The sequence below is a fragment of the Hippoglossus hippoglossus genome, chromosome 9 (assembly GCF_009819705.1).
Source record: "Hippoglossus hippoglossus isolate fHipHip1 chromosome 9, fHipHip1.pri, whole genome shotgun sequence".
Taxonomy (NCBI): Eukaryota; Metazoa; Chordata; class Actinopteri; order Pleuronectiformes; family Pleuronectidae; genus Hippoglossus; species Hippoglossus hippoglossus.
The window spans coordinates 8,789,638-8,813,637 of NC_047159.1; the positions used below are offsets into that span (position 1 = coordinate 8,789,638).

Consider the following 24,000-nt stretch of genomic DNA (forward strand, 5'->3'; position numbering starts at 1 on the left):
TGGACCTTTAACAACACACAGTGTGAAGCTGATAAAATGAACAGTTTAACTCAAGAGATTTCTAGAATTATTAGATAGAAGTTAAGGGTCAAACTTTGAGATATCAAGCCTACATTGCATTTTGTTGTCATGAGGGTTCTAAAAGGACATCTTGGGTATCATGGCTCATTTTTGATTGTATGCATCTGCAGATATATCTGGAGCAGAAATGTTTTACTCCCTCATATCGGTATCAGCATCAACCCCCCTAAAAAAAATGTTTATCGTCCAGGCTCAAGTGAGGAAGTCTGTCCTACACAGTGATGAGCAGGGACTTTAGTTTCATAGCTGAACTGTCCCTGATCATCATGAAACCACTTGTACTCAATCAGTGCACAGTGCATTCAGTCATTAAAGTTATTGGTTGTCCATAAACTCTAATTAGTGCCATGTTACTGTTAGAGCCTCCTCACATTATTCACAAGTTATTTGTGCTCTCTGCTGTTTTCTTGTGTACATCAGTATGATGGCACACATCTCATGCAGAGACACATCTGCCCGCGACCTCTGCGCTCGCCGGTGCCCCACGGACGCGCGTGCGTGTGGGGAGAAGAATGGCGCGTCACTGACGTCAGTCCCCGGTGTGTCGGTGGCTTTCGTCGGGTCCGTGTCTTATAAGTACAGAACCGACCGAGTTGTCAGTCAGTCTCACATCCACCCAGGCGGAGGATACAGCACCGGTGCGCAGCGCTCATCCAACCAACCAGCAGCCATGCCTCACTCCATGTTCGCGCTGTGCGTCCTGGGATTCCTCGCCCTCTCCTCCGCCTGCTACATCCAGAACTGCCCCCGGGGAGGGAAGCGAGCGCTGCCGGACACTGGCATCAGACAGGTGAGAGGACCACAATCCGTTCTGCCTGCTGTCCATCCTCTGATGGGAGTTTTCTTTTTTGTTATTTTATTATTCCTTGGAGCGGAAATCTCTCAAACTGCATTCGAGTCTGTTTCGATGGTGTATAAAGTAGTTAAAGATTTTAAATAAGGTAAATCCAAATTTATAAATGAGGGAAATTCAATGCAAAACGGAATTAGATGAATTTTCATTTAATTGGTTTAGTAGATTGTGCTCAGATGTGGAAACTCTGCTTTTTTATCTACTAAAAAACAAACTAATCTGCTAAGGACCACAATAAAAGTTAGTTATATTAGCAATAACAAAATAAAAGAACAAATCAAAGTAAATAATATAATAATCACGATAATATTAATACATTTGTAAAAACGTAATACATTTGCAATTTCTTTGTCTAAATATTGAGGCTCTACCGGGAAAAAAAAACACTCCAGCTAAGTGTAAAATTAGAACAAATTTACCTTAAAATGTATGATAAACTTCTGTATTAGAATTTATAAGAGAAATACAAACTGTAGCCTGTAATTTGATGCATATTTTCTTTCTTATTCTCTTTCTGGAGCAGAGGAAGTGATGAATAGTCACTGAATTGAGATAAATAATGTGGAACAGCATTTAAGAATTATACCACAATGTTGATTAAATATGAGAGGGAGGACACCGTATCCTTTATGGTCTGTAGAATAAAAAAATGTTTTGAAACAGAGGGTTTACCAGTTGGAAAATGCCTGAATTAATGTCTCAATATAAATAATTGATTGGGTTTATACAACCTGATTAATACTTAGATTTTCCCTATTCTCCCCCAGTGCATGTCCTGTGGCCCCGGAGACAGGGGCCGCTGCTTCGGCCCCAGTATCTGCTGCGGGGAGGGTCTGGGCTGCCTGCTGGGCTCCCCAGAGACAGCTCACTGTGTGGAGGAGAACTACCTGCTCACCCCCTGCCTGGCAGGAGGGAGACCCTGTGGATCTGAGGGAGGACGCTGTGCGGGATCAGGACTTTGCTGTAACTCAGGTACAGTCTCATCTGATTGTTTGTCGTGTGTCGTGGAGTCAGTAGTGTCAATAAAGTTTCCTTTTCCTTCCTTTCCTTTCCTCGCCTCTCCTCCTCTTCCTTCCTATCCTCTCCTGTTCTGCCTCCTCTCCTCTCCTCTCCTCTTCTTTTCCTTCCTCCCCTTTAATATCGTCTCCTCCTCCTCCTCCTCCTCCTCAGAGAGCTGTGCGGTTGACTCCGACTGCCTGGTGGAGGTCGAGGCCTCAGATCCAGGCCACGGCTCCGCAGGGATCTCACCTGCAGAGCTGCTGCTCCGCCTGCTGCATGTGACCTCCAGAGGACAGACCGAGTACTGATCCTGAAGCTGTGGAGGTTCCTCTGCTCCTCGGGGCCTGGAGGTGCAACAGGAACAAATCATGTCTGTTCCAATATAAACCTCGAGCCAATAAAACACCAAGTCAAACTTTGTTCTCTTAACACCTCCTGCTCTGTTAATTTAGTATCTGTGAAGACGCTTTCTGATCACAGACGGAGAACTTTCTTCAACCTGTTTACTGATTGGCTGCTTCTATCCAGATCCTGGGGTCGAGGAATCGTGTTTCCATGTTTGTTCCCAGCTTGTAAATGTACATACTGATGCACATACTGTAAACAAAGTATAATCTCTATGTTGAGCTCCAGTTCAAATGAGTAAGTTATAGCAGAAAACTGTAAATAAGTAAATAAATGAACCTGGCTGCAGACGCCCACATGTGTAGCAGCTGAATGCTGATGCTGAGCAGTTCATTCATGTGTAGTAGAAATATTATTGATTATTGGAAATGGGAGAAACAATACAAACTGTATCATCAACATCTGTTGTCTGTTCTTATTATCCTCGGACGTGTGTGTGTGTGTGTGTGTGACTGACAGTGGAAGGAATATATTGTTGCCCATCATAGATAACGTCTTTTGATAAATCAGCCATGATTCAACTAATCAGTTGAAGTTTGAGTGTCCCAAATTTATAGAAAACTAAATATAAAGGTTCTACATGTACATTTTTACTCTCTCTAAGGAGCAAACGTTAGTATAAACGGCTGTTGGCTCCTGGTGTAGACAGCAGATATCCAGATAGTCTGCTGTACGGCCTCTCGAGTCCACACGAGTTGAACATTTCTCCACACAAACACTGTAACATTTCACAGTTGTTTTAGGCACCAGACGACATTTTTTAACTGTTATAAAAAAGCTGATAAGCGATGCATTTTGGTTTGTACCGCCTCTATTGCGCTCCACGCAGACTTGCTCACACTGAAGAAATAGCAACTCATTGAAGTCATATTATAACCTCTGGTCTTACTCAACAATGGCTGAATGTCTTTGCCAAGCAACCCTCACCACTACCACCCGCTCCCAGTAAGACAACCACCTTTTAACCTGCTGTTACAAGGCAGGTTAAAAGGTGGTTGTTGACTAATCCAGCACACGCATCAGTTGCTGCACTGATAGATTGTACAGCCCTTTCATTCCTCTAGCACACAGCGTCATCCGGTGTGTATCAACTTGTCTGATTCCAGTCCTCATTATCCTTTGTGCGTTGGTTGAAACCTGATGTTGGTGCCAGAACTGATGACGGTTCGTCTGATTCACCTGGAACCGGGTTCAGGACCTCCCACATTTTGACAGTTGACAGTTGCATGTTTTGACTGATTTAACAGGTGCGTGGATTATCAAAGAATTCCCCGTAGATGTTGTAAGTGTTATCGATGTGTTTTACTTTCGATTTCAGAATCCACCTGATTTAATTTCTTCATTTTAGCCCCTTCTGCTTGACCTCCTGTTTATTCCCCTGCACATAGACATAGCCACACAATAATAACATGTGCAAAATGCAGCCTGTCAGACATTATGAAAAGAGACACAATAATATTCATGCTAGAGGATGAATCCTAATGGTCATCTCGACCTGAGCTTAGCTACTGGTTGGCCTGCCACCAAATTCTATTCGCAGATCTAGTTCCCAGAGAATGTATCCTACAGACTTGGGTGATCTTCTAACTTAACCTCTTGTGCAACAGTGAATTGTTTGTTGAAGTTTTTTTGCACACATTCATGTTCCCCTCAGGATGAACCGTAGTTAACTTTAGCGATGCGTTGACTTTTAACACAGCACCACCCTCAAGTCCAGATTTAAATTTGGTGTATTTCTCTTCTCTTCTCTTCTTCCAAAACCCATCCCACATTAAAACCTTTAAGCTGTAAGTAGTTTTGACAAATCCTCCACTGCGGTCAAGTCAGGCCATAGTGGTTCATTTTAAAGACCAAAACAAATCCTCCAGATTTAAGTTTCAAACCTGTTGCTCAGACGGGAGAACGTCCTGTGAACTGCAGGATTTACCCTCAAGCCAAACAGCACTCAGAGACTGTCAGCTTTGACAGCTCTTCCTGCTACAGCACCAACTTTCCCAGCTCTAAAATAAACACCCAACACGTGAGTCTGTCTTTTGTTCTCCCATAAAAATATTCCCCTGGTTGGTATTACTTAGATGGGGGATTTTTCAGTAATTGTCTGTTATATTGCACAACATGCAGCAGAGGTTTGAAAGCCACACGAGAGCTCACAGTTACCACGGTGAACGAGAAATGTTTTCTTGACTGCTGGGCGACAGCTTCTGCAGTGTGAGGTCGACATATTGTATTATTATCAGATGCAACACACTCATTTAGGTCAGTTTGGCCTTCGTCGATTTGAGAAGAGAGATGTCAGATTTCATTTTCCTTTTAATAATAAATTGTTTTATTGGGCTCAACGTTTAGGGTCTTTCACTACTTATGCAACTAATTGTAATTCTTTGATCAGTGTAGATATAGAATGTGATATGATATTTCACTCATTTGACTGAGCTGCAGCACCTGCATCACTTTGCTTCAGCTGCCTTTTGACCCCGGTTAAGTTTTACATGATCTTTGATGTGTTTTACAGTAAATGTGACTTATTGTGAATCCTGCTTTTCACGAGTCGGGGTGTGGAATCATCTGAGCTCTCCTTCAGTATCCAGCAATCAAATCAGATACTGTGAAAAGAGGTGTTATTAAACCTGTCGGAGCCTGTTCAGGTGGCGTAGCACCCTCATCCTGTGTCAAAGCTTTGAACAAACAGATTACTGCAGAAAGTGAAAATAACATTTGCTCTCACAAAGACTTTGAGTGTTTTTTTTAACTCAACCACAGCTATATTACGCGTGTGCGCGTGTGTGTTGCCAGTATTTAAGCAGCTAGCCCAGATTTCCTCTGCTCATTTGTTCTGCTGTCATGGATCTGAAAGTTGCCTTTGTGGTTGTTTGCCTGTTTGCTTTGGCCATCACCTCTACTGAAGGTAAGGACCCCACTAACTTTACAAATGCCCGTCTTAAAACCAAGATTTACCTCTTCATAAGTCATGTACATGCTTTTAAATTTAAATTTTCTTAATTTGTTTCTATATTAAGTATATTTGTTCTCAGTATGGTGCATAACAAATCAAAATATAACATACTGTTCTATTTACTCTTTATTTTTATTAATTTATTTGCTTTTATTTTTATTGATGATGATTATGATATTCTTAATATTATTATTATTCATCTCAGAAATAAAGAAAACCACTGTAATTGTTTTGTTCGAACCTACATGCGTGGGGAATAGGGAACATAATTTTGGGAGGTTGAACAGAACTGATAGCATCAAGAAACAAGTGAGATTTTTATTATTAACTGTTTGTTTGTGTGTTAACACTTGTACTTATGTGCATATAAGATTTTGTTTCCCTTACTGTGGCTCTTAATCTCACATCATAGCTGTCATCCCAAAATGCTGCATGAAAACAGCAGCGCATGTGAACAAACATTGGCTGATGAAGGTGGAAAAGTGGTACGTTCAGCAGAGCAGCGGCGCCTGTGACATCTCTGCACTGATGTAAGAGCAACAACGAGCCGCAGCCATTTGCTTCATTGTGATTATCCATTCATATCAACATTCATACGTTACTGATCTTAGTCAAGATCTTGTCATGACCACAAAATAAACTACAGAAGAACCAGATGAGCTAATAACCTGAACTTGAGTTACACGTGCCTGCTTTTATATTTTCATTATTATCTTCAACTGAATCTTCCTTGTGGCTCCTCAGACTTTACGTGAAGGGCCAGCTGAAGCCCATATGTGCTCCTCTCAAGGTGAAGACTCTCCTGAAGAGTCTGCAGAAGAGAAGGAAGAGACACAATGTGAAAGCAGCTTTCTGAGTTTTGGAATGAAAAACCTCATCGTGTTTTCTAACTCTGGTGTTTTCCAGTTCTCACCGTGGTTTATCTTTTTCATCAAATATGCAGGGGGCCCTATACTGAACTGTTACTGAATTGAATCTCTATATTGTAATAAGAAATGTTGACATGTAAACTGGGATGTGGAACTTTGTGAGGGATCTAAAACAAATACTGTAACTTAACCTGGGAAGTGAAAGTAAAAAGCGCTGATATGCCATGACTGATCCCACTGAGAGAAAAACTGCTGCAAACAACAAATACTATAAAAAAAACTGTTGGAAAGTTTCACTGAGCTCATTTATTTGATTTATTCTGTTTCATTCCCAAGTGAGTGAAAAGAGGCATTTACTGTAACTGAGGAGCCTTTTTGTTTGCTTGGTATTTTACTTTTGTGTTTTTATCTAAGTATTTTTACTCGAATGCATTCATAATCCTTCAGGACATTTTACTCCTTTATCTTTTTCTTTTTTTTTCCAGGCTCATTTATTACATTTCTGTCTATTTACTTCTGTCTACATTTAAATGTAAATGTTCCAGTGCTTCCTTCACCACTGGAAAACTTAGAGGCATAATCTCTGTTAAAATGACTGTGAGTTACAACTCAATATAAAGCAGCAACAATAAAGTGCAAATGGATGGAGGTGAAGATGAAAGACAAATCTCCAGATGTTTCCTTGTCCAATATGAAGACTTTGCAACTCAGCAGCGCCCTCTAGTGGAAGAAAACGGACCGCAGAAATCCACAGAAACTATAACTCTACACTAGTGTAAACAGCCGTACAGATATTAGTCATTTCACATTATTGATTCCAGACAGATCCAGCAAAGCGTTTTTGATCATCAGCAAACTCAACAAAGTGAAACGTGTCAGTATGACTGTTTTCAAACTGAGCAAACAAAAGGAGTGTAGCTTGTACGACGCATGTGGATAATCAGCTGTTTGGGGGGGGGGGGGGGCTCCTCTCGGCCCAGGGCCTCAGACGATCGCCTGCTTTTCCTACGCTGTTGCCACACACCTGAGTTAATGTACACACGACACAAGCTTGAGCACAAAGGTGAGGCAAATACATGTGTGTAGCGCTTCTCAACAGCGAGGCAATTCAAAGGGCTTCAAAGTAAAGGCATCAAGACCAATTGTGCAAACAATATAAGACAAAAGAGTAAAGAAGCGTTTAGGAATCAATTAAAAAAGAGGCACACAGACAGTTTAAACACATAAAGTAATACGAGTTAAAGTTACAATGCAGTGTAAGTACAGGAGCCTCCTTTGTCCCTGTTTTGACTATTACTAGGCGTTTATATATAAGTACTATTACTGTATAAACTAAATATCATTTGTAATACAGGCCTTTTATCTGTAATAAGGTATTGCACATAATGGAAAATATAACTCATACAACATTAAAATACTGCATAATACATTCCAAATAATATCAATATATTAAAATAGAAAACCTGTATTGCACATGATGCAAAATACATTCCAAATATGTATTAATATAATTCAAATTAAAATGTTTATAATAAGGTAATGATCATTAACATTCTGCAAAATACATTCCAAATAAATAACCTTTATTTGTCTTTTTACCAACTTATGTGTGCTTTATTTTAAAATATTGTCTATAGATCACATTTAACTTACCTCCCAGAGAAATGCTTTAATTATTTTCATAGTAAAGTACTTTGATATATATTTTTGATATATGGCTTTTGTCTCCCACTAAGAGGAAACTGTAATCGCGCGGGCACCTCCCACGTGAGTACTGTTCCTTTGCGGATGTTCAAGACGTTGACAGGAAACAACTGTATCGCAGCAGATCCCCGGATCCCTGCGCCGCAGGAACAAGTGCGGAGATTTTAAACTCTCTTTATTTCACAGATTGTCTCTCGTTGATCCACGATGCCCGACATAACTCCTCCAGACTCCGGGGAACACTCCGCGCTGCTCCGCTTCTCCTCCGCACTGTTTTACGCGTGCAGCTCCTTTCTGATCACGGTGGTGAATAAAACCGTGTTGACCAGCTACACGTAGGTGGCGCCCCTGCCTTTTTTTTTTAATGAATCAATGAATGTGTGTGGTGTCCCCCCGTCCTCTCACCCTCTGATCTAATGCTGATGTGTTTCCAGGTTTCCCTCCTACATGTTTCTGGGAATAGGTCAGGTAAGTTCTCCGGCTGTGTCCGGCTCCCTCTTTGTCTGTCACACACACACACACACATCTCACCCATCTCACCCATCTCACCCGTGTGTCACTTTCAGATGGTCACCACTGTTGTTGTCATTTACGCTGCCAAAAAGAGCAAAACAGTCCAGTTCCAGGACTTTGACAAAAGTATTTTCATCAAAGTAAGCGTTCAGAACATGACTCATCTTCATCATTCATCCTTATTCATTCACATGTCGTCTGTTTTCTATTTGCAATATCGTATACGTCTTTTTTTGAATAATGTCTCTCCAGATCTTCCCTCTTCCTCTGCTGTACGTTGGGAATCAAATAACAGGACTGGCCAGCACCAAAAAACTCAGGTTTAATCAGTTGGTTTTAATTGTGGTAGATTCTGATCTTTAAAGTTTCTTATCCTGCAAACTCCTAACAAAACATTGTTGTCTTTTACAGTTTGCCCATGTTCACAGTATTACGGAAATTCACCATATTGATGACAATGATCTTGGAAGTGTATATACTAAGGTAACACTTTTTTTATATTGCAATCAAAGCCTTGAAAGACCTGTTTGGATTTGAATTGTTACAGGAGAGTAAAGTTAAATAGGAGTTCCCAGTGGAGGGAAGGGAGAAGGTGAAAAATGCAGAGTTACAGGTTGTGATAAAGTGTAGGTTTAATCAGAAAACACTACAACAGATCACAAAAATATAACAGCAATAAGAAAACGCAACAATAAATAACAAATCATTACGACAGATTAAAAATTACAAAAAAAATTACAATAAACAACGGCAAAACACAATTTCCTCCTTTTAAAAAGATGGACAGTGTGTCCGTCCAATCAGCGAGGAGCCTTGGTGATAGGTACCTTCTTTATCTGCCATAGTGTTTGATTTGTTATTGTGTATCTCTATTTGTCGTGTTTTACAATTTGCACTTCAGGACCACCATAAAGTGCTGATAAGTGTCCTTCAGTACTTTGACAGTAAGGTGCCTTTTTTACGAATCACTGAACGGGCCTATAGGGCTGAAGGGGTCTGGGGATCCAGGGTCAGAACCTTAACTAACAAGAGACAAAAATCAACCAGAATAAAGAGTCAAAACGACAGACAAACTAACAAAACTACCACATAAACGTCTCTTATCTGTGTTTTTATATAGAAAGGCCTTTTACATGTCTCTGCCAAGGGCTCGATTGTCTTGTAACCCATCCATGCTCATGAGTCTCCACTTTCCCCCTTTTGTTTTCCAGAAAAACGTTTCCCAGACGTCTTGTTTTCAGTGTTGTGACGATAGTTGTTGGTGCCATGATTGCTGCGAGGTACGCATGTTTTATTTGGACTTGTTGCTGAAGAACCGAACTAAGTGCGGACAGAAGCTTATAGCTGCATCTTTCTTTCTCCTGTAGCTCCGACCTGGCCTTCGATTTGAGGGCCTACACCTTCATCCTGCTCAATGATGTCTTCACCGCCAGCAGCAGTGTGTACACCAAGCAGAAACTTGGCGTGGAGGTAAACAATCGGTAGAGATACAACAGTTAAATGTCAGCGTAGGTGTGGTTGATTCCTTCAATGAGAAAAGATGTCAGAACAGGTTATACTTGCTTTGTGGGTTAGATGTCATTGAGTAAGCACATTATTCTATTTATAGTATCAAATATTATCTTAGACAATTAGATGAAACCCACCTTCTTTATGCCTCCCCATAAGTGAAGCCAAACGGTCTTGTATGCCACCTGGTGGCTGGCATCAGTACAGGTCATCAGTCCCTCCTCCTCTACATGGGCCAAACTAAAAAGTCACGTACATGTTGAATACATTTTCTCAAAGATGGTTGCTGTTATTTAAGGTTGTTCTTATCACACTGATGTATGTTCATGTGTTGATTTTTCCCACAAGTTTGATTTTAATTAGTTATTCTTTATATACAGTCTATGGTACATACATGCAGAGGTGTAGTGGCCATCAGGGATGCTAGGACGAATCTCAGTGGGCTGCCACATATGTCCAAAAAATCCATAAAGTTTTTACCCGCCCAGTCTGTGTCTTTATCGGCCCTCACACCGTCTCGCTGGCCAATCACAATCAAGTTGGTTCAAGTGCATGAACTAACCCTCAGTGATTTTGGTCACATTATAACTGATGTTTTCCTCTTTTTTAATTATTCAGGGTCTTGGGAAGTACGGTGTCTTATTTTACAATGCGCTCCTCCTTGTTATCCCCACTGTCCTGTTCAGTGCCTTGACGGGAGATTTGCAGATGGTACATTTACTAACTAATACAACATATTCGGTCTGGGTGTGTTTGTGCGTTTCCTTTTCTGACTGACTTCTATGTTTTGATCCTCAGGCCGTCACATTTGAGGGCTGGTTTAATAGCACGTTTGTTTTTTGTTTCCTCTTGTCCTGCATCATGGGGTATGTCACCTCATTTCAGTGCAAACTGTTCATATTGATATTCATACAAGATCCATCTTACTTACATTATTGCCTCAGTCGACCCAGTTTCCTAAAACTCACCTCTCTTTTTTTCCAGGTTTGTGTTGATGTATTCCATAGTCCTGTGCAGCTATTATAACTCTGCACTTACTACCTCAGTCGTTGGAGCAATAAAGGTGCGAACACACTGACGATAAACATGATGATAAACAATCAAGAGGAAGAAAAATTTGTCAAAATGGCCTTTTTTTGTGATGTTAAGAATTTCCTAAATCCACACCTATTTCTAAATCTGCACCAATTGCTAATTACTTTTTTTCTGGCTATCGTGATTGTTTTTTTTATACTTACTGTACTTCTTTTAAACTTTAAATTTACTTTTTTTTTTTACTTTTACTCTACTTCTTTTTACTTTTCCCTTTATTTGTACTTTTTTAAATGTTTTGCTTTAAAACATAAAACTATATGAAAATGTAATAAATCTGTTGTCACTTTTTATCATCCAGAATGTTGCAGTAGCCTACATTGGCATATTTGTGGGCGGAGACTACCTCTTCTCTTGGACTAACTTCATAGGCCTCAGCATTTGGTAAAAAAAAACAATTTGTCCAGTTTCATTTTCGTTTTTTAATTTCTTTATTTAACTTATAATAATAGGAAACATTTAGTTAAATGTCATTGTTACATGTTGTTACAATTCTTAACAGGGTAGTTGATGTGACCATGTGTGAATGTGATGTGAACATTACTTAGAACATTTATAGTTCTTGTTTCATCAGAGCAGCACTGACACTAAATCCAATCCAGGCTCAGATATATAAATTAATGAATGTTTTACAAATGACTCAAAGTCAAATGTGCCTGTTTTTTTATGTTATAACAGGAATTTTTTAGCTAAATATTTTCCAATGTGTCCTGATTTTATTCCATGGCCCAACATCTGATTGCTTTTGTCTCTTGTTTGCAGTATGTCAGGGGGACTCGCCTACTCTTTTATCACCTTTAGCACCAAATCGTCTCAAGTGAAAGCAGAAGTGAAAGAGTTGAAGACGGACATCACACTAGATCCAACAGGGAGGGCAGTTACCATCTTCTAAATGAACGATGTTTTAGCATTCACCACTTGATGGCATTGTTCTGCTTCATATTGGAGCATAATATTGCTTCCACACTTTTATCAACCTTCGCTATGGAGATTATATTTTCATCATGTTTATTACACATTAATTACTGAGCCAGTTCGCATGGGCTGTGGGTGGGGGAAGAAACTGTCAAATTAGGGGGAAGATCTGGTTATAGGATGGATTCTGGATTATAATTTAAGAATTTATATATTTTTTTAATCCTGACACAAGGTATTTTTCAACATTTTTGTAAATTTCTCAGGAAATGATGTACAAAACAGAATTTGAATCTTATTTATGACTGTTTTTTTCAATTGATGCAGATTATCAGACTACTTCCTGTTCCGTTGTTTTATTTTATTTTGTTCTTATCTGTAAAGCACTTTGAAGCGTGCTATATAAATAGTTTATTAGGATTATTTTTCTAAATACCATATGAGAGCTAGATGGACACATATAGGACAGTTTGGCCTTGGTGGAGATCATCACGTCACTCAGGGCCACTCAGGTTTTTATATTTATTTAAGCTAAATAAATGAATTTCTCTGGACACATGACTCCTGTTATCTATTTGATTCCACTACTAAAACACAAACAAACTGACATGGAGAGCATCGAATTTCTGGGTCAACTTCAGTGAATGTTTATTGAAAACCAACAATTTATAGAACAATGTGGACAGTCAGAGAAATCTGTGTAAAATATCTACCAAGCGAAGCAGGATCACTCTATACATGTCACAAACATGGAAACTGTCAGGAGGATGTTAGCGGAAACTAAGAGTTCAACTTCAAAGCTCTCTGTAAATTGTGCACACTCAATATTCTAACAAACACGTCCTGTATATATTAAATGCCATAATCTTCTCGAACCACAAAATAGACTACGGGTTAGAAATGCTTCAAAATATACTATGACTGGGTACAATAAATCATTTGGCGTTTTGATTATCAACAATTTACAAATTTGCCTTCCAGTTTCACTGTAACTGCACGAGGGTCATTTTTAAAAATCGAAAAAAAATAAAATAAAAAACTGATTCAAACATCACAGCTAGTGACAGGTTTCCTCCAAACAACCAGCGGCGGGGCAGTAATGAGAGGCATCATACAGTGTTGAAGGATGTAGTGTTGCATTAGTAGACAAAAAGAAAAAACAGCACTACATGAATCAGTTCATGAAAAAGCGGGCGCCACGTTCCTGGACACGTACAACAGATCTAATCTTCAGTGCATTGCAAGCTTAATCCAAGACTAAGTAAGTGCTTCATCCAAAGAAATCAGTGTGATCTCTGAATGTACTTGATTGGGACGTTTTGGAGAAGTTGGAGGATTTCCCTTTATGCATCGAATGATTATAGAGCGTTCTCGAACATATGAACAAAATGTGAGCCATAAAAAGAAAAAATATATATATATACGGTCAAATAAATACCTCATAATTTAAACTTTGAAATGAGATGACATGGGTTCACCAAACACTTCCATGATTCTGAATCACAATTGATCTGCCACCTTTTAATATAAAAGGCGACCATTATTGAACATCTGCTGACTGGTTGGAAAATGAGTTTTGGCCACTGCAGGTTTTACACACACACTCCTTGTATCTGCGAGGAAACGGTTGTTAAAATGGAAAGAAGGCTTGTTCATAAAAATAACACTTTTTGTAGAATAATAATCAGCTCGATCCAGAAGGTAGTAAGAAGGCCGTCGGATGTAAAACGTAAACGTTTGAATTGTTGCCTGAGCAGACCTGTGGATTAGGCTTGCAATGATCACCCCTCATTCACATATAAAAAATGACCACGTCACATGGTCTTTATAAAGATGGACAACATGACCACTCCCCAAAAGTGAAGCCAAATCTTTCTAAGTGCCCCCTGGTGGCTGACTCCGCTACAGGTCATAAAGCCAACCTGTTCCATGTTAGCAGATGGGACTTGGACCAATCTATAAAAAACAAAGTAGACGTCAAGTAGTTTTCTCAAAGATTGTTTGTCATTTTAGGTAGTTTTTAATCACACTGATGATTGTTCAAGTGCTTTTGGGAGATTCCGCTAGTGGGAAGAAGTGAAGACCTGTCGTCCATCTTTTTCGGGCACGGTTACACATACGCAAATGTTAAGTGAATATCGCGGGTCAAAGTTCACCGAAGCTGAAATGTGGAGCCTCGCTGCGATGTGCCTCAGCACAGGAAACTAATGTTTGATTCACCCCTTGTTCGGACAGATTAGAAGTGAACAGGTGGAGGTGGAGGTTCGCCACTGAACCGTTCGCTGATGTGTGACCGGGCCCTTATAGTCGCTCCACTGACTTATTTTGAATCTCCTTTTCTCAGCCTTTGCTCCCCACATTGTTAGAGTAAATGAACCAGTGAGGCTAAAACGATCTGAAGTCCTACTTATGAAACCTGGGAGCACGGCGAGAGGTTGTCAAAATGCAACTTTAACACGATCCTAAGTTTGACCACACCCTGTATTCTTCTGTCCGTCTGAGCTTACTCCATATATACATCATTCATACACACTCTCTTACACTCATAATATACTTAAAAAAACTCGTTACCATCAAAGTGCAAACAAAACCAATTAAAAAGATAACAGGTTCTCTTTCTTTGCCTGTAGAAGACAAGAAGAAAGAAAGACATTCTTCATATAGTCAAATCTACAATTATAGCAGCCTAAAGGAATAAAATGTAAGATGAATAAGGTGCTTTAGCTTGTGCCTTCCTGGTGCTGTGAGAGGGGGGGGGGGGGTTTACATGATGCTGTGCATAAAACTGATCTCAGGCTAAATCTTCCTCCAAGTCTGGTTTCACCTCCTGATAGAACTAAACTAGTCTTTGATCTGCGTTTATGAACGATTTCTTTTTTTTAGCTACAGCACGCTTTGCAGGAAGACGGGTTGGGAATGGGAGGGAAAGGGGAGTCCAGAACCAGGAGGTGGGCGGGTGTTCAGGGAGACAGGTTGTTGGCCAGCTCGATGAGTGCCAGAGCGCCGTGGAGACGCTCCCGTTGCTCCTGGAGACGGCGCTTGGCGGCTCCACCCTGGCTCCCCTTCTTCTCCTCCTCCACGGCCTCTTCCTCTTCCTCGTTCTCTTCGTCCGACTGGAGAAACTCCATGGGATCCTGCTGCTCCTGGTCCTCTGCCATCCCCTTGCCCTGCGGCTTCCCCTTGGTGGTCGTGGGGGCACGCTGCTCGCGGGTTCGCCAGTACCTACGCAGGACAGAGAACATTAACTTAACATATACATAACATGAAGTTCCTTCTGAAACTGTGGCTGAGTTCATCTGTTCACAGTGTATGCAGTCCTGTGCAACCACTTACTTGGCCAGCCACTCTGCCACAGCCTTGTTATCCACAGACTGGGCCTTCCCCTGACCCTCCTTTGGCTCCTCCCTCTTCAGACGGGAGAACGGATGCTTGGGGCAGTGACGGTTGGCATGAGTGAACCGATTGGCACATCCTGTGGAGAAAGCAGCAGGTGTGAACAAGAGCACTGAGCCATTAAATGACGTAATGCATGACCTTTTTGCGGTTTACTGCCATCATAACTACACAGTAATATATTAACATTGTAACAAGGGATTGGTGTTTTTGAAGGGAAAGTGATAACAATGAATAAGTTGTATTGTTGTTGAGTCTGACAATTCCACGGTTGATTTGCAGCTAGTACAGTTACACTGTGTTTCTCAGGTACTTTCCAAACTCAGTCGGTTTAAATTTTAAACAGCCCCATTCACTGAGACATTTCTTCATTTCTTATCATTGGAAAGTACCTCAAAAGTGAAAGACCTTTAAAGTTCCACTTTGAGTAAATAATGCTGCATTTAGTTTCTCTTTTTTTTTTTATCTACCTTTCTCTGAGCAGACAAAGGGTTTTTCCCCGGTGTGCAGGCGCTGGTGCGTCTTCAGCTGACCACTCTGGACAAACGCCTTCCCACAGTTAGGGTAGTCACAGAGATACGGCCTCTCTCCTGGGGGGGTAAACAGGAGATTGTTATGGTAACAGCACTGCAATGTCAAGCAAGTCTGTACACATGCACTAAACATTTAATACATCAGCACTAAAGCCTTAAAATTCAGGATGATGATACGCCCCTTCCTGCTCAGCATACTACTCACATCTGCTTTGACGTTTTACTTTTTACACCATGTTCCTTATAATAAGCCAACACATGATACCTTTGTTTATGACAAATACAGCTGCCTCGAGTCTCTCTCTCTCACCTGTGTGTGTCCTCTTATGGGCCTGGAGAGACTTCTCTCTGGGAAACACTCGGTTGCAGATGTTGCAGCGGATGCGGCTGGATGAGGTCTCGCCCTCGTTGATCAGCTCGCGGACGGTGTCAGCCCGTGGACGACCTCTGCGGATACCATCCTGAACACAAAAATACACACAATGACTTAATTAAACCCTTAAAAACACTTTGTTCCTATTGGCCAGGACAGCAGCAGACCCAGCACATGATTTGGCAGACTGGTGTTTTTCATCCTTATGACTTAATATAGTAAAATAAACCTACAGTATGAAATAAGCTCTGAGAGGATGATATGTACTGACACGTAATACTACTTGTATTACATATATATGTGGTTTCATTACTCATTTGATACAATGTAACACAACATCAGTCACTGTTTCATTGTATGGTGTCACGTGTTACACTGTGGCACGGTTGTTCATTATCCTTCATTCACATCCGGTACACTTTTGGCGCGCTGATCGACGTCATGAGCAGCTGCTCCAGAACCCGGAAGTGACTGGGGTTTAAAATCCATCGTGTCACACCCTAATGCGCGGGCGTTTTTTTTAAATGACTCACCATTTCAGCCATATTGAGCCAAAAACAGCACTTCAACATCTCAAAGAGTCTCATCTTAAAAAGTTAATTCTGCTTTTCTATTATATAAATATAGTGATTCGGTTTAGAATGGATTGGAAAGATCCTCACGCATGCTCTCATGCTCTCTTTCTCTCTCTCTCTCTCTCTCTCTCTCTAGAGACCTAATGTAACTATTTGAATGTTGTTAAAAGTTAAAACTGTTGTTAAACGTGTATTACAGTGTTGTCATCCACCTCAAACAACAAGAATGTAACCGAACCCTTTTAAAGCTGCTCGGTGTGGAGCAAACTGCTGTCACTCCCACAGACTGGCCATAGAGAGATCCCACCGCGCTTTGATCGCTTCAGAGGAGCTTGTTTACCTTGATCTGCTCCGGTGACGGGGCTGTGTCCCCCTCTCCGGCTGTCTGGGTGCCGGTGGGGGACGAAGCGCCGCTCACAGATCCCGGGCTCAGAGTCACATTGTGGGCGTTCTCCCCCCACTTCCACGGGTACACCATGAAGTCGCTGAAGCCGGGGCTGGTGGGCGTCATCGCCTCCGCTTTCCTGGGCTTGATCGGGGTGGTCTTGATGACAGACACCAGCACTCGTTTGGGCGAGTCGTTGCAGAAAACAACGTGCGGGTGCTTGTTTTCGGCCATCGTGTCCAAATCGCCGTGTTACAGACGCCACAGAGCGAATCAGCAAAGAGTCACCGCGGGTTAAAAATGATAATAATCACAAAAAAATAAAAGTCTTAAATATGGCGGCTTCTCAATCCGGGGTGAAAACGTCCTTCATTTCCGAAGAGGAGTCAGAGAGAAGCCTTTGATGTGCAGATGCTCCTCAGTAGATACAGTGAGAATTGATCATGACTGTAAGTTTCCTTCATCTGATCTGAAATGTGCGCCCGCAGCTGCCTGATCCCGCGTTGCAAAAGCGCGCCTGAGAGGCCCGCCGACCAATCAGCTGCGAGGATCCCAACCCACATGTTTGCAGGCGTGACAACCAACCAATGACAGCGGCTGTCTACCTCCGCGTAGAAAAGACCGTGAAACCAATGGGAGGCGCAGAAATCCTGCCACGTGCTTGTGATTGGTCGAGACGTTTTGGTCCAATGAGATTTGAACATTCAACGCGCGCTCTCGCAGACTGACGTGGAGGCTGGCCAATGAGGACACGCGGAGAGCATGTTAACCCGCGGTGGAGCCAATGGGAGCGCAGGGCGGGTGATTTCACACCGCGGACGAGCAGATGGTCCGTTCCCGCGCTGAGGAGTCTGTTTATGTTATTAGATTTTTTGCTCAATTTAAAGGGAAAGGAAACGGTGGCTCAGAGGCGCCAAAGTTACGTAATCGCCACAGGGAGGAACAATGGATGGACTGTGTGACTTCAGACAAGACACAGAAACCGTGTTTGAAAGATTATACATATATTGAATTAGTGTACAGCCTCTGATATGGTTATTCTATTGACTGTTATAATATAATATATAATATAATTTATTTATGAGTCAAGATCAAAGACACTGGAAATGTGTCATATCAACAAAAGTGTCAAACAGTGAATAAAAGTTAATTTAGCAGTTTTTATAAATTGTTGATAAACATCCAAATGCAATTCACAATTTAGTTTTAAGATCCATGACTTTGTTGAGGTGCGATGAAACAGCTTTACTGTGGATAAAACAGGTTAAAGGCCATTTTTAATTTAAACCCACATTCAGTTTCACTATCACTAACAGTTTTTCTCTTCTCAGACTACAGCGGACTCAAGAAATTAAAAAGTAACGGCATTCAGGATGAACTAAAGTGATCTGTTTATTCATGTGGGTTCCAGGGGGAGGGAATCCATTTGCAGATACACTCTTAAAGGTGAAACAGTAAAATACCATTGAAATGTCATTCATCCAAGCAGAAGTAAAATGAGCAACTATAACAAAAACATAATGCTGGAGGGGTGGGGCTATGAGACCAGTGGAAGTAACAGAGGAAAACATAATAACACGATTGAGAGTGGAACACATTAGATTAGATGAAATATAATTCTATTAGGTAAATTATCTCTCTTGTCTGTCAAACAGATGACGTATTATGTCAGTGCTTAAAGTACAAAAGTATTTTTCAGGAAGAGAGGCAGTATAAAGGCAGGGATTGAAAGGATCAAGTATTAACATAAACTCAGTCATGGACAGTTAGGGAGTTGTAACAGTGTAGTAGTTTTCTTGAGAGGAACTAGATTAATTATTACAGTTTTTATTTGTTTCCACGAGGTAAATGATCCACGCTCCAGGATAATGAGTGCCCTTTGATGTTGGCTGCCACCATTAAATAATTAAGAAAAAACACAATTCAACCCTATTTTTTGCATGTAGATCCATCGAAGCAGTAAATATTGTGCTTTTCCAAACATTTCTAATAAAAGAAAAGTTTTCTATCTACACAGGCTGTGATTCAGAACTTCAGAATGTATGATGTCATCTATTGGCGCTTTCTCGTCCAATAGGAAAAGGAGCCCATATGAATAAAGTGTGTAGTCATAGGGTCCAGTGAGTGGTTCCAGTTCTTCGCTGCGGTGCAACAGAAGCCTTTCTGTTGGTTTTTATGTGACTGCCTCATTGCCTGTGGTCTCTCACTCTCTCTCTCTCTCTCTCTCTTTCTCTCTTGCTCCCTCACACTAACCTAAAAAAGAAACTCCAATAGAGTGTATTGAATCTTGTTCTGGTTTAATGTGAATCGTCCAGAACAATTTGAATATAATCTTCTCATATTTTATAATAAATAATAAATAATTATTTACCATATTTACACGTCATGCTGAATGTGACTATTTTGGTAAGCAATGCAAACACAGTCCCCCAACGTCCCTTTATGTTGACACAGTAGCTTGGCATTTTCTATGCTGACCACTAGATGGTGCTAAGTTCCATTGTGCAAGATATATCCTGACTCATCCAGCTAGTGAGAGTGACACAGATCTGAGGTATGTTAATGTAATTTTACACTTAGAATACATACATCTGTGTATGCAATGCAATATACATGCATTCATAAGGTTATTTTTTTAATATATGTTGGATGTATAACGTAAAGACCATCTCAATTGCATATGTATGTATATGTGCTTTCAATGTATTTCCCACTTTGATTCCATGCTGTGACCTCGACCTTAGACAAATATGGAAAACCCATCCAAGCCAGAGAAAAAAACTATTTTGCTAATTAAAGAAAAATTTGTATTGCTTAGTTAAGTGATGTACATATGTTATATTTCCATTTTTCCATTTTTATTTTTAAATGTGCTAAATAAAGCAGTCACTGTGACAGTATTGGAGCCCAATCCGAACCCAAAGGGCTTTAATTACCTTAAATGTTATCCAGCTAGCCAGCAGATATAAGTATTCACATAATATTGCGTGAATACGTTTTTTATCAGCACTTCTTTCATAAAATGTGTCGCACACATAGCACAGACAAATACTGTCTGTGGATGTTTTACCACGGTGTTAGCATGCGTGAAATGCAGCGTAATGCGTCATTATGAACTGGTTTTGCTAACTGGACTGTAGTTCAGTGCTTTGTGAAGTCCAATCACCACTGACGAGCAGCAGACTTCAATAACTTCCTGTTGTTTTCTTAATTTGCAGTGCGTTTCTCTCAGCCACATACAAAACGCTTAAATGACCTTAAACGATAGCTAGCTCGCCAACAGACATAAGTACTCGAGTAATATTAGCTAATGCCAAATTAGCTAAACCTCTGATGAATAAATGCATTTTTCCATATTATGTTTTTAATCATAGACTTTAGGTTTTAATAAACTTAAAGTAACTGTACTGCAGCAGCACTTCCTGACTCAGCAGAGAATAACGCACCTTGATTGGTCGAGGACTTGAACCGAATCTCCTGCATGAATACTGATTGGTTAACAGCCTATTGATGAGCAGGGGGGCGTGTCTTCGCTTGGACGTGCACCACACGTGCAAACATTTTAAATAGAGGCCGCTGTGCTTGAAGTTGACTGGTCAGTCCGCGGCTCCGCTGGATTCTGGAGTTTTCTTACAGCTACTAGTTCACGCACAGAGAGAAGAAGAGGAGGCGGCTGGAGTCTGAACTCATGTCTTCCTCTCTCCCCGGCGACACTCTGGCTAAAATGCTGCCGGACGCCTACGGGTGCGTGGTGGCGAACAGGTTCGGGGAACTCCTGGACGACGACGCGGACCCGTTCGACATGATCCGGGCAGTGGAGAAGGAGAAGAAGAAGAAGAAGCAGGAGGATGATGAGAGGAAAGGCAAGCAGAAGAAACCCGGGCAGAAGGAGTCCCAGAAGGACAGGAGGGTCCCCAGAGGCCCGGGGCTTCAGGAGCCAGCTCCAGGTGAGCTCCACACCGCACCACACCCCGAGTCCTGACGGGTCTGCCCGCTGCTGGGGCTTCGAGACCGGGCACCTGAGCCAGGAGAGGCCGGTGTGCACGTGTCTGGGTGATGATTCACAGCACATTCAAATTCGTTTGTAAAAGTATGAATATACTCTACAAACACAAAGCTAATACAGATTGTGAGGTTATATGCTAATTCTCAATGTGACTGGGATTCTCAGTTTTCTTTTATTTGCTATCAGACCCAGTTTTTTTTTTTTTTCATTTTGCAGAAGAGCTTTAAAATAGTCAGCAGTAGACTGAATATTTCTCTCTATTTTAAATCTTTAAACTTTAATGATCCCAAACTGGAGAATTCCTTTTCCAGCAGCAAGGTATCAGGCACATAGCGAACTATTCAAGATGTAAAAATATCAGAACAAAACTTTACAAATATTGAAAGAATAAAAAATATAGCATTGTACAGGCTGCATGAGCTGGTTTCAGCAGCTCCCAGTGGAGGAGGACAAAAGCCACCAGAAGATTCAACTTGTTGGAGGATTGTAGATTGTAATAGGTGAACTTTACTACCTCCACCGAAAAGAGATCCAAATAGAAATCCAGAATTTCAATGTGGTTTCATTAGGGGCCCATTGGGGCCTCAGCATGAGTTTACACTCTACAAAGTACAGTTCCAGTTGATAATTGGTTCCACTTCCATCAAGGGAAGTATTTTGACTTTATTTGCTGGACCAGACGTGTCATAATCTTAGATTGTCAAATAGTTCACAAACCAATAGGGGGGGGAAAGTGATAAGACACCTCAGTTAAATATCACATTGACTTGACTTTCTGTCCTCAGTCCAAAAGCAGCAGCAGCAGCAGCAACAAGCTCGTCCTGGACCAGTGGCGGAGACCCGAGAGGACAGAGAGGAGGCTCAGAGGGGCATGAAGAGAGGTGTTGCTGGGGAGCGCAGGGCCAACCAGGAGGAGAGGCCACAGGAGTATTCCATCGCAAAGTAAGTTTTTTCATACGAGAACAGATCTTGCATATCAGTAAGAGACGGTGCAGACAACACACAACCGGTGACAATGTCTTGAGCAATACTCCCTCAGCTGGTTGGGAAATGTAGGAGCTGACTTTTGAATCTGATTGTCCCTCAGGCCTTCCTCTTATGCAGACTCTGACCTCAGGGGCAGAGGAGGGGCCAGAGACAGGAGAGGAGCACGAGGTGGAGGATACACAAGGAACCTAGACAACTTCAACCTGAGGGGCAAGAGAGAATATGATCGACACAATGGAACGTAAGCATTGTTTCAGCTGTCCAGTTAAAAAGCTCACGCTCCCTCACGCTGTATTAATGACTGATCTAACGTTCATTGCAGAGGAATATCTCCTGAGGAGAAGAGAGGAGGCAGAGGACCCTGGAACTGGGGCTGTGTTGAAGAGGCCACAAGGTCGGAGAACTTTTGAAACATGGGAATTACAACACAATACAGACGTGTAACTGTTTCTCCATGTCCCTTATTTTGTAGTGAACTGATGGAGGTGTCATCTGATGCTCCAGTCAAAGCAGAGGAGGCCCAAATAACTGTGGGTGAAAATCAGAATCCGTGAGTAATGCACATGAACTTCTTTTCAAATTGACACGTCATCAGTTCAGCTGTTAAATATATTATTTTGTATTTTGTAAATTTTAAGGTTTGTTAATGAAAAGTACAATATGTCTGCCGGTTTCATATTTTGTATTTTAGATAAATTTGTTGCTTATGATAATGTTTTCAAAATGGATTCGACCCTCTTTTTGCTATTTAACCCAATTATTAAAGAGCAACGGAAGAGGAGGATGGAGAGATGGTGGTCCAAGTTGCCATGGAGATGACCCTGGACGAGTGGAAGGCCATGCAGGAGATAAGTCGTCCAAAGGCGGAGTTTAATATCCGCAAAACGGAGAACAAGATTCCCTCCAAAGCCAAAGTCATCCACCAGTCAAAGCACCTGGAGGTGAGGATGTAAAACACTTCATAGAACCCACTCACAAGAAAGTCGAGCCGTGACTTAAAGCTCATCTTTCTGTGATGTTGCTTCCAAACAAATCCTTCAGAAATGACTTTGAATCACACTTTACATGATGGCAGAAGGAGATATTGAGTTTAGCTTGACATGTCAGGTTCAACCAAGTTTCCGACTATGTTTGCCTTTGCCTCCAATCTTCAGAACCTCAAGGCCCCCCCTGTGGAGGAGATAGAGGATGAAGGCAACTTCCTCCGTCGGTCTGTGAATGACATCACCTCTCTTCTGGACATCAACTTCGGGAGTCTTGGTCGGCCCACCCGTGGGGGGCGAGGAAGAGGAGCTCGAGGTGGCATGACCAATCGCCCAGAGAGACCTAAACCCATATTGGAGAAGGTATGCTCTCAACTAATGTGTTGAGATGGAAGGAACAGTTAAAACTACATAGTCTTTATAGATGTTTAACGTTTTTGATATTTACTTTTGCCATTTTATATATTGGCAGACTGTTTGCTGGTAAACAGTAAAACCCAGTGTACTTGTCTTGCACTGTGTTAAATAATCAACAGAATCAACCAGAATATTAGGAACTGATGTAAAAATCTGATCTTGAGTTGTTAATGTCTGTTCTCCTATCAGGAGGATGATCTGGCTCCTAACCCGGACGACCCAGAAGACTTCCCTGCTCTTCCAACAGGAAGATAACTGAACACACTCGTCTTCATTCAGCTCCTGCGGGGAGAATTTGTTGCACTTCTCACTTGCTTGACAACACTGTTTTCAAGTCCCTGCTGTTCTTAAGGTTTGGGGTTCTATTGCACTATTCAAGAGTTTGATTCCTGGAGAATAAATAATATGGCAAGTTTATCTAGGACCCGTTTGAAGTGTTTTTTTATCCACTACAC

General features: G+C 41.3%; 5 protein-coding genes across 7 annotated transcripts; 4 read left to right on the forward strand and 1 right to left on the reverse strand.

The window, feature by feature from the left end:
- Positions 1 to 663: 663 nt before the first annotated feature.
- On the forward strand, positions 664 to 2,651 carry avp (arginine vasopressin). The gene is made up of 3 exons (XM_034596605.1): positions 664 to 871; positions 1,702 to 1,906; positions 2,105 to 2,651. Exons 1-3 carry the CDS (start codon positions 752 to 754, stop codon positions 2,239 to 2,241), a joined length of 462 nt encoding a protein of 153 aa, XP_034452496.1. The 5' UTR covers positions 664 to 751; the 3' UTR covers positions 2,242 to 2,651.
- Positions 2,652 to 5,106: 2,455 nt separating this feature from the next.
- On the forward strand, positions 5,107 to 6,721 carry ccl27a (chemokine (C-C motif) ligand 27a). The gene is made up of 3 exons (XM_034596608.1): positions 5,107 to 5,243; positions 5,704 to 5,821; positions 6,036 to 6,721. Exons 1-3 carry the CDS (start codon positions 5,180 to 5,182, stop codon positions 6,145 to 6,147), a joined length of 294 nt encoding a protein of 97 aa, XP_034452499.1. The 5' UTR covers positions 5,107 to 5,179; the 3' UTR covers positions 6,148 to 6,721.
- Positions 6,722 to 7,952: 1,231 nt separating this feature from the next.
- Positions 7,953 to 12,447, forward strand: slc35d2 (solute carrier family 35 member D2). Of its 2 annotated transcripts, XM_034596602.1 has the most exons (12): positions 7,953 to 8,199; positions 8,299 to 8,332; positions 8,431 to 8,517; positions 8,630 to 8,697; positions 8,789 to 8,860; positions 9,589 to 9,657; positions 9,745 to 9,847; positions 10,505 to 10,597; positions 10,685 to 10,752; positions 10,871 to 10,949; positions 11,280 to 11,362; positions 11,741 to 12,447. In XM_034596602.1, exons 1-12 carry the CDS (start codon positions 8,072 to 8,074, stop codon positions 11,868 to 11,870), a joined length of 1,014 nt encoding a protein of 337 aa, XP_034452493.1. In that variant the 5' UTR covers positions 7,953 to 8,071; the 3' UTR covers positions 11,871 to 12,447. The 2 variants fall into 2 exon arrangements, with proteins under 2 accessions (XP_034452493.1, XP_034452494.1); XM_034596603.1 differs by lacking the exon at positions 8,431 to 8,517.
- Positions 12,448 to 12,516: 69 nt separating this feature from the next.
- Positions 12,517 to 17,661, reverse strand: znf367 (zinc finger protein 367). The gene is made up of 5 exons (XM_034596604.1): positions 17,108 to 17,661; positions 16,130 to 16,280; positions 15,757 to 15,876; positions 15,227 to 15,365; positions 12,517 to 15,115 (listed from the first exon to the last, which is right to left on the reverse strand). Exons 1-5 carry the CDS (start codon positions 17,384 to 17,386, stop codon positions 14,854 to 14,856), a joined length of 951 nt encoding a protein of 316 aa, XP_034452495.1. The 5' UTR covers positions 17,387 to 17,661; the 3' UTR covers positions 12,517 to 14,853.
- A 3,043-nt stretch (positions 17,662 to 20,704) lies between these two features.
- zgc:103482 (uncharacterized protein LOC450001 homolog) lies at positions 20,705 to 23,967 on the forward strand. 2 transcript variants are annotated; one of them, XM_034596600.1, is made up of 8 exons: positions 20,705 to 21,099; positions 21,944 to 22,100; positions 22,246 to 22,386; positions 22,468 to 22,539; positions 22,618 to 22,695; positions 22,912 to 23,086; positions 23,300 to 23,491; positions 23,735 to 23,967. In XM_034596600.1, the coding sequence occupies exons 1-8, from the start codon at positions 20,841 to 20,843 to the stop codon at positions 23,798 to 23,800; spliced, it is 1,140 nt and encodes a 379-aa protein (XP_034452491.1). In that variant the 5' UTR covers positions 20,705 to 20,840; the 3' UTR covers positions 23,801 to 23,967. The 2 variants fall into 2 exon arrangements, with proteins under 2 accessions (XP_034452491.1, XP_034452492.1); XM_034596601.1 differs by having other exon boundaries at positions 22,246 to 22,365.
- The last annotated feature ends 33 nt before the right edge of the window (positions 23,968 to 24,000 follow it).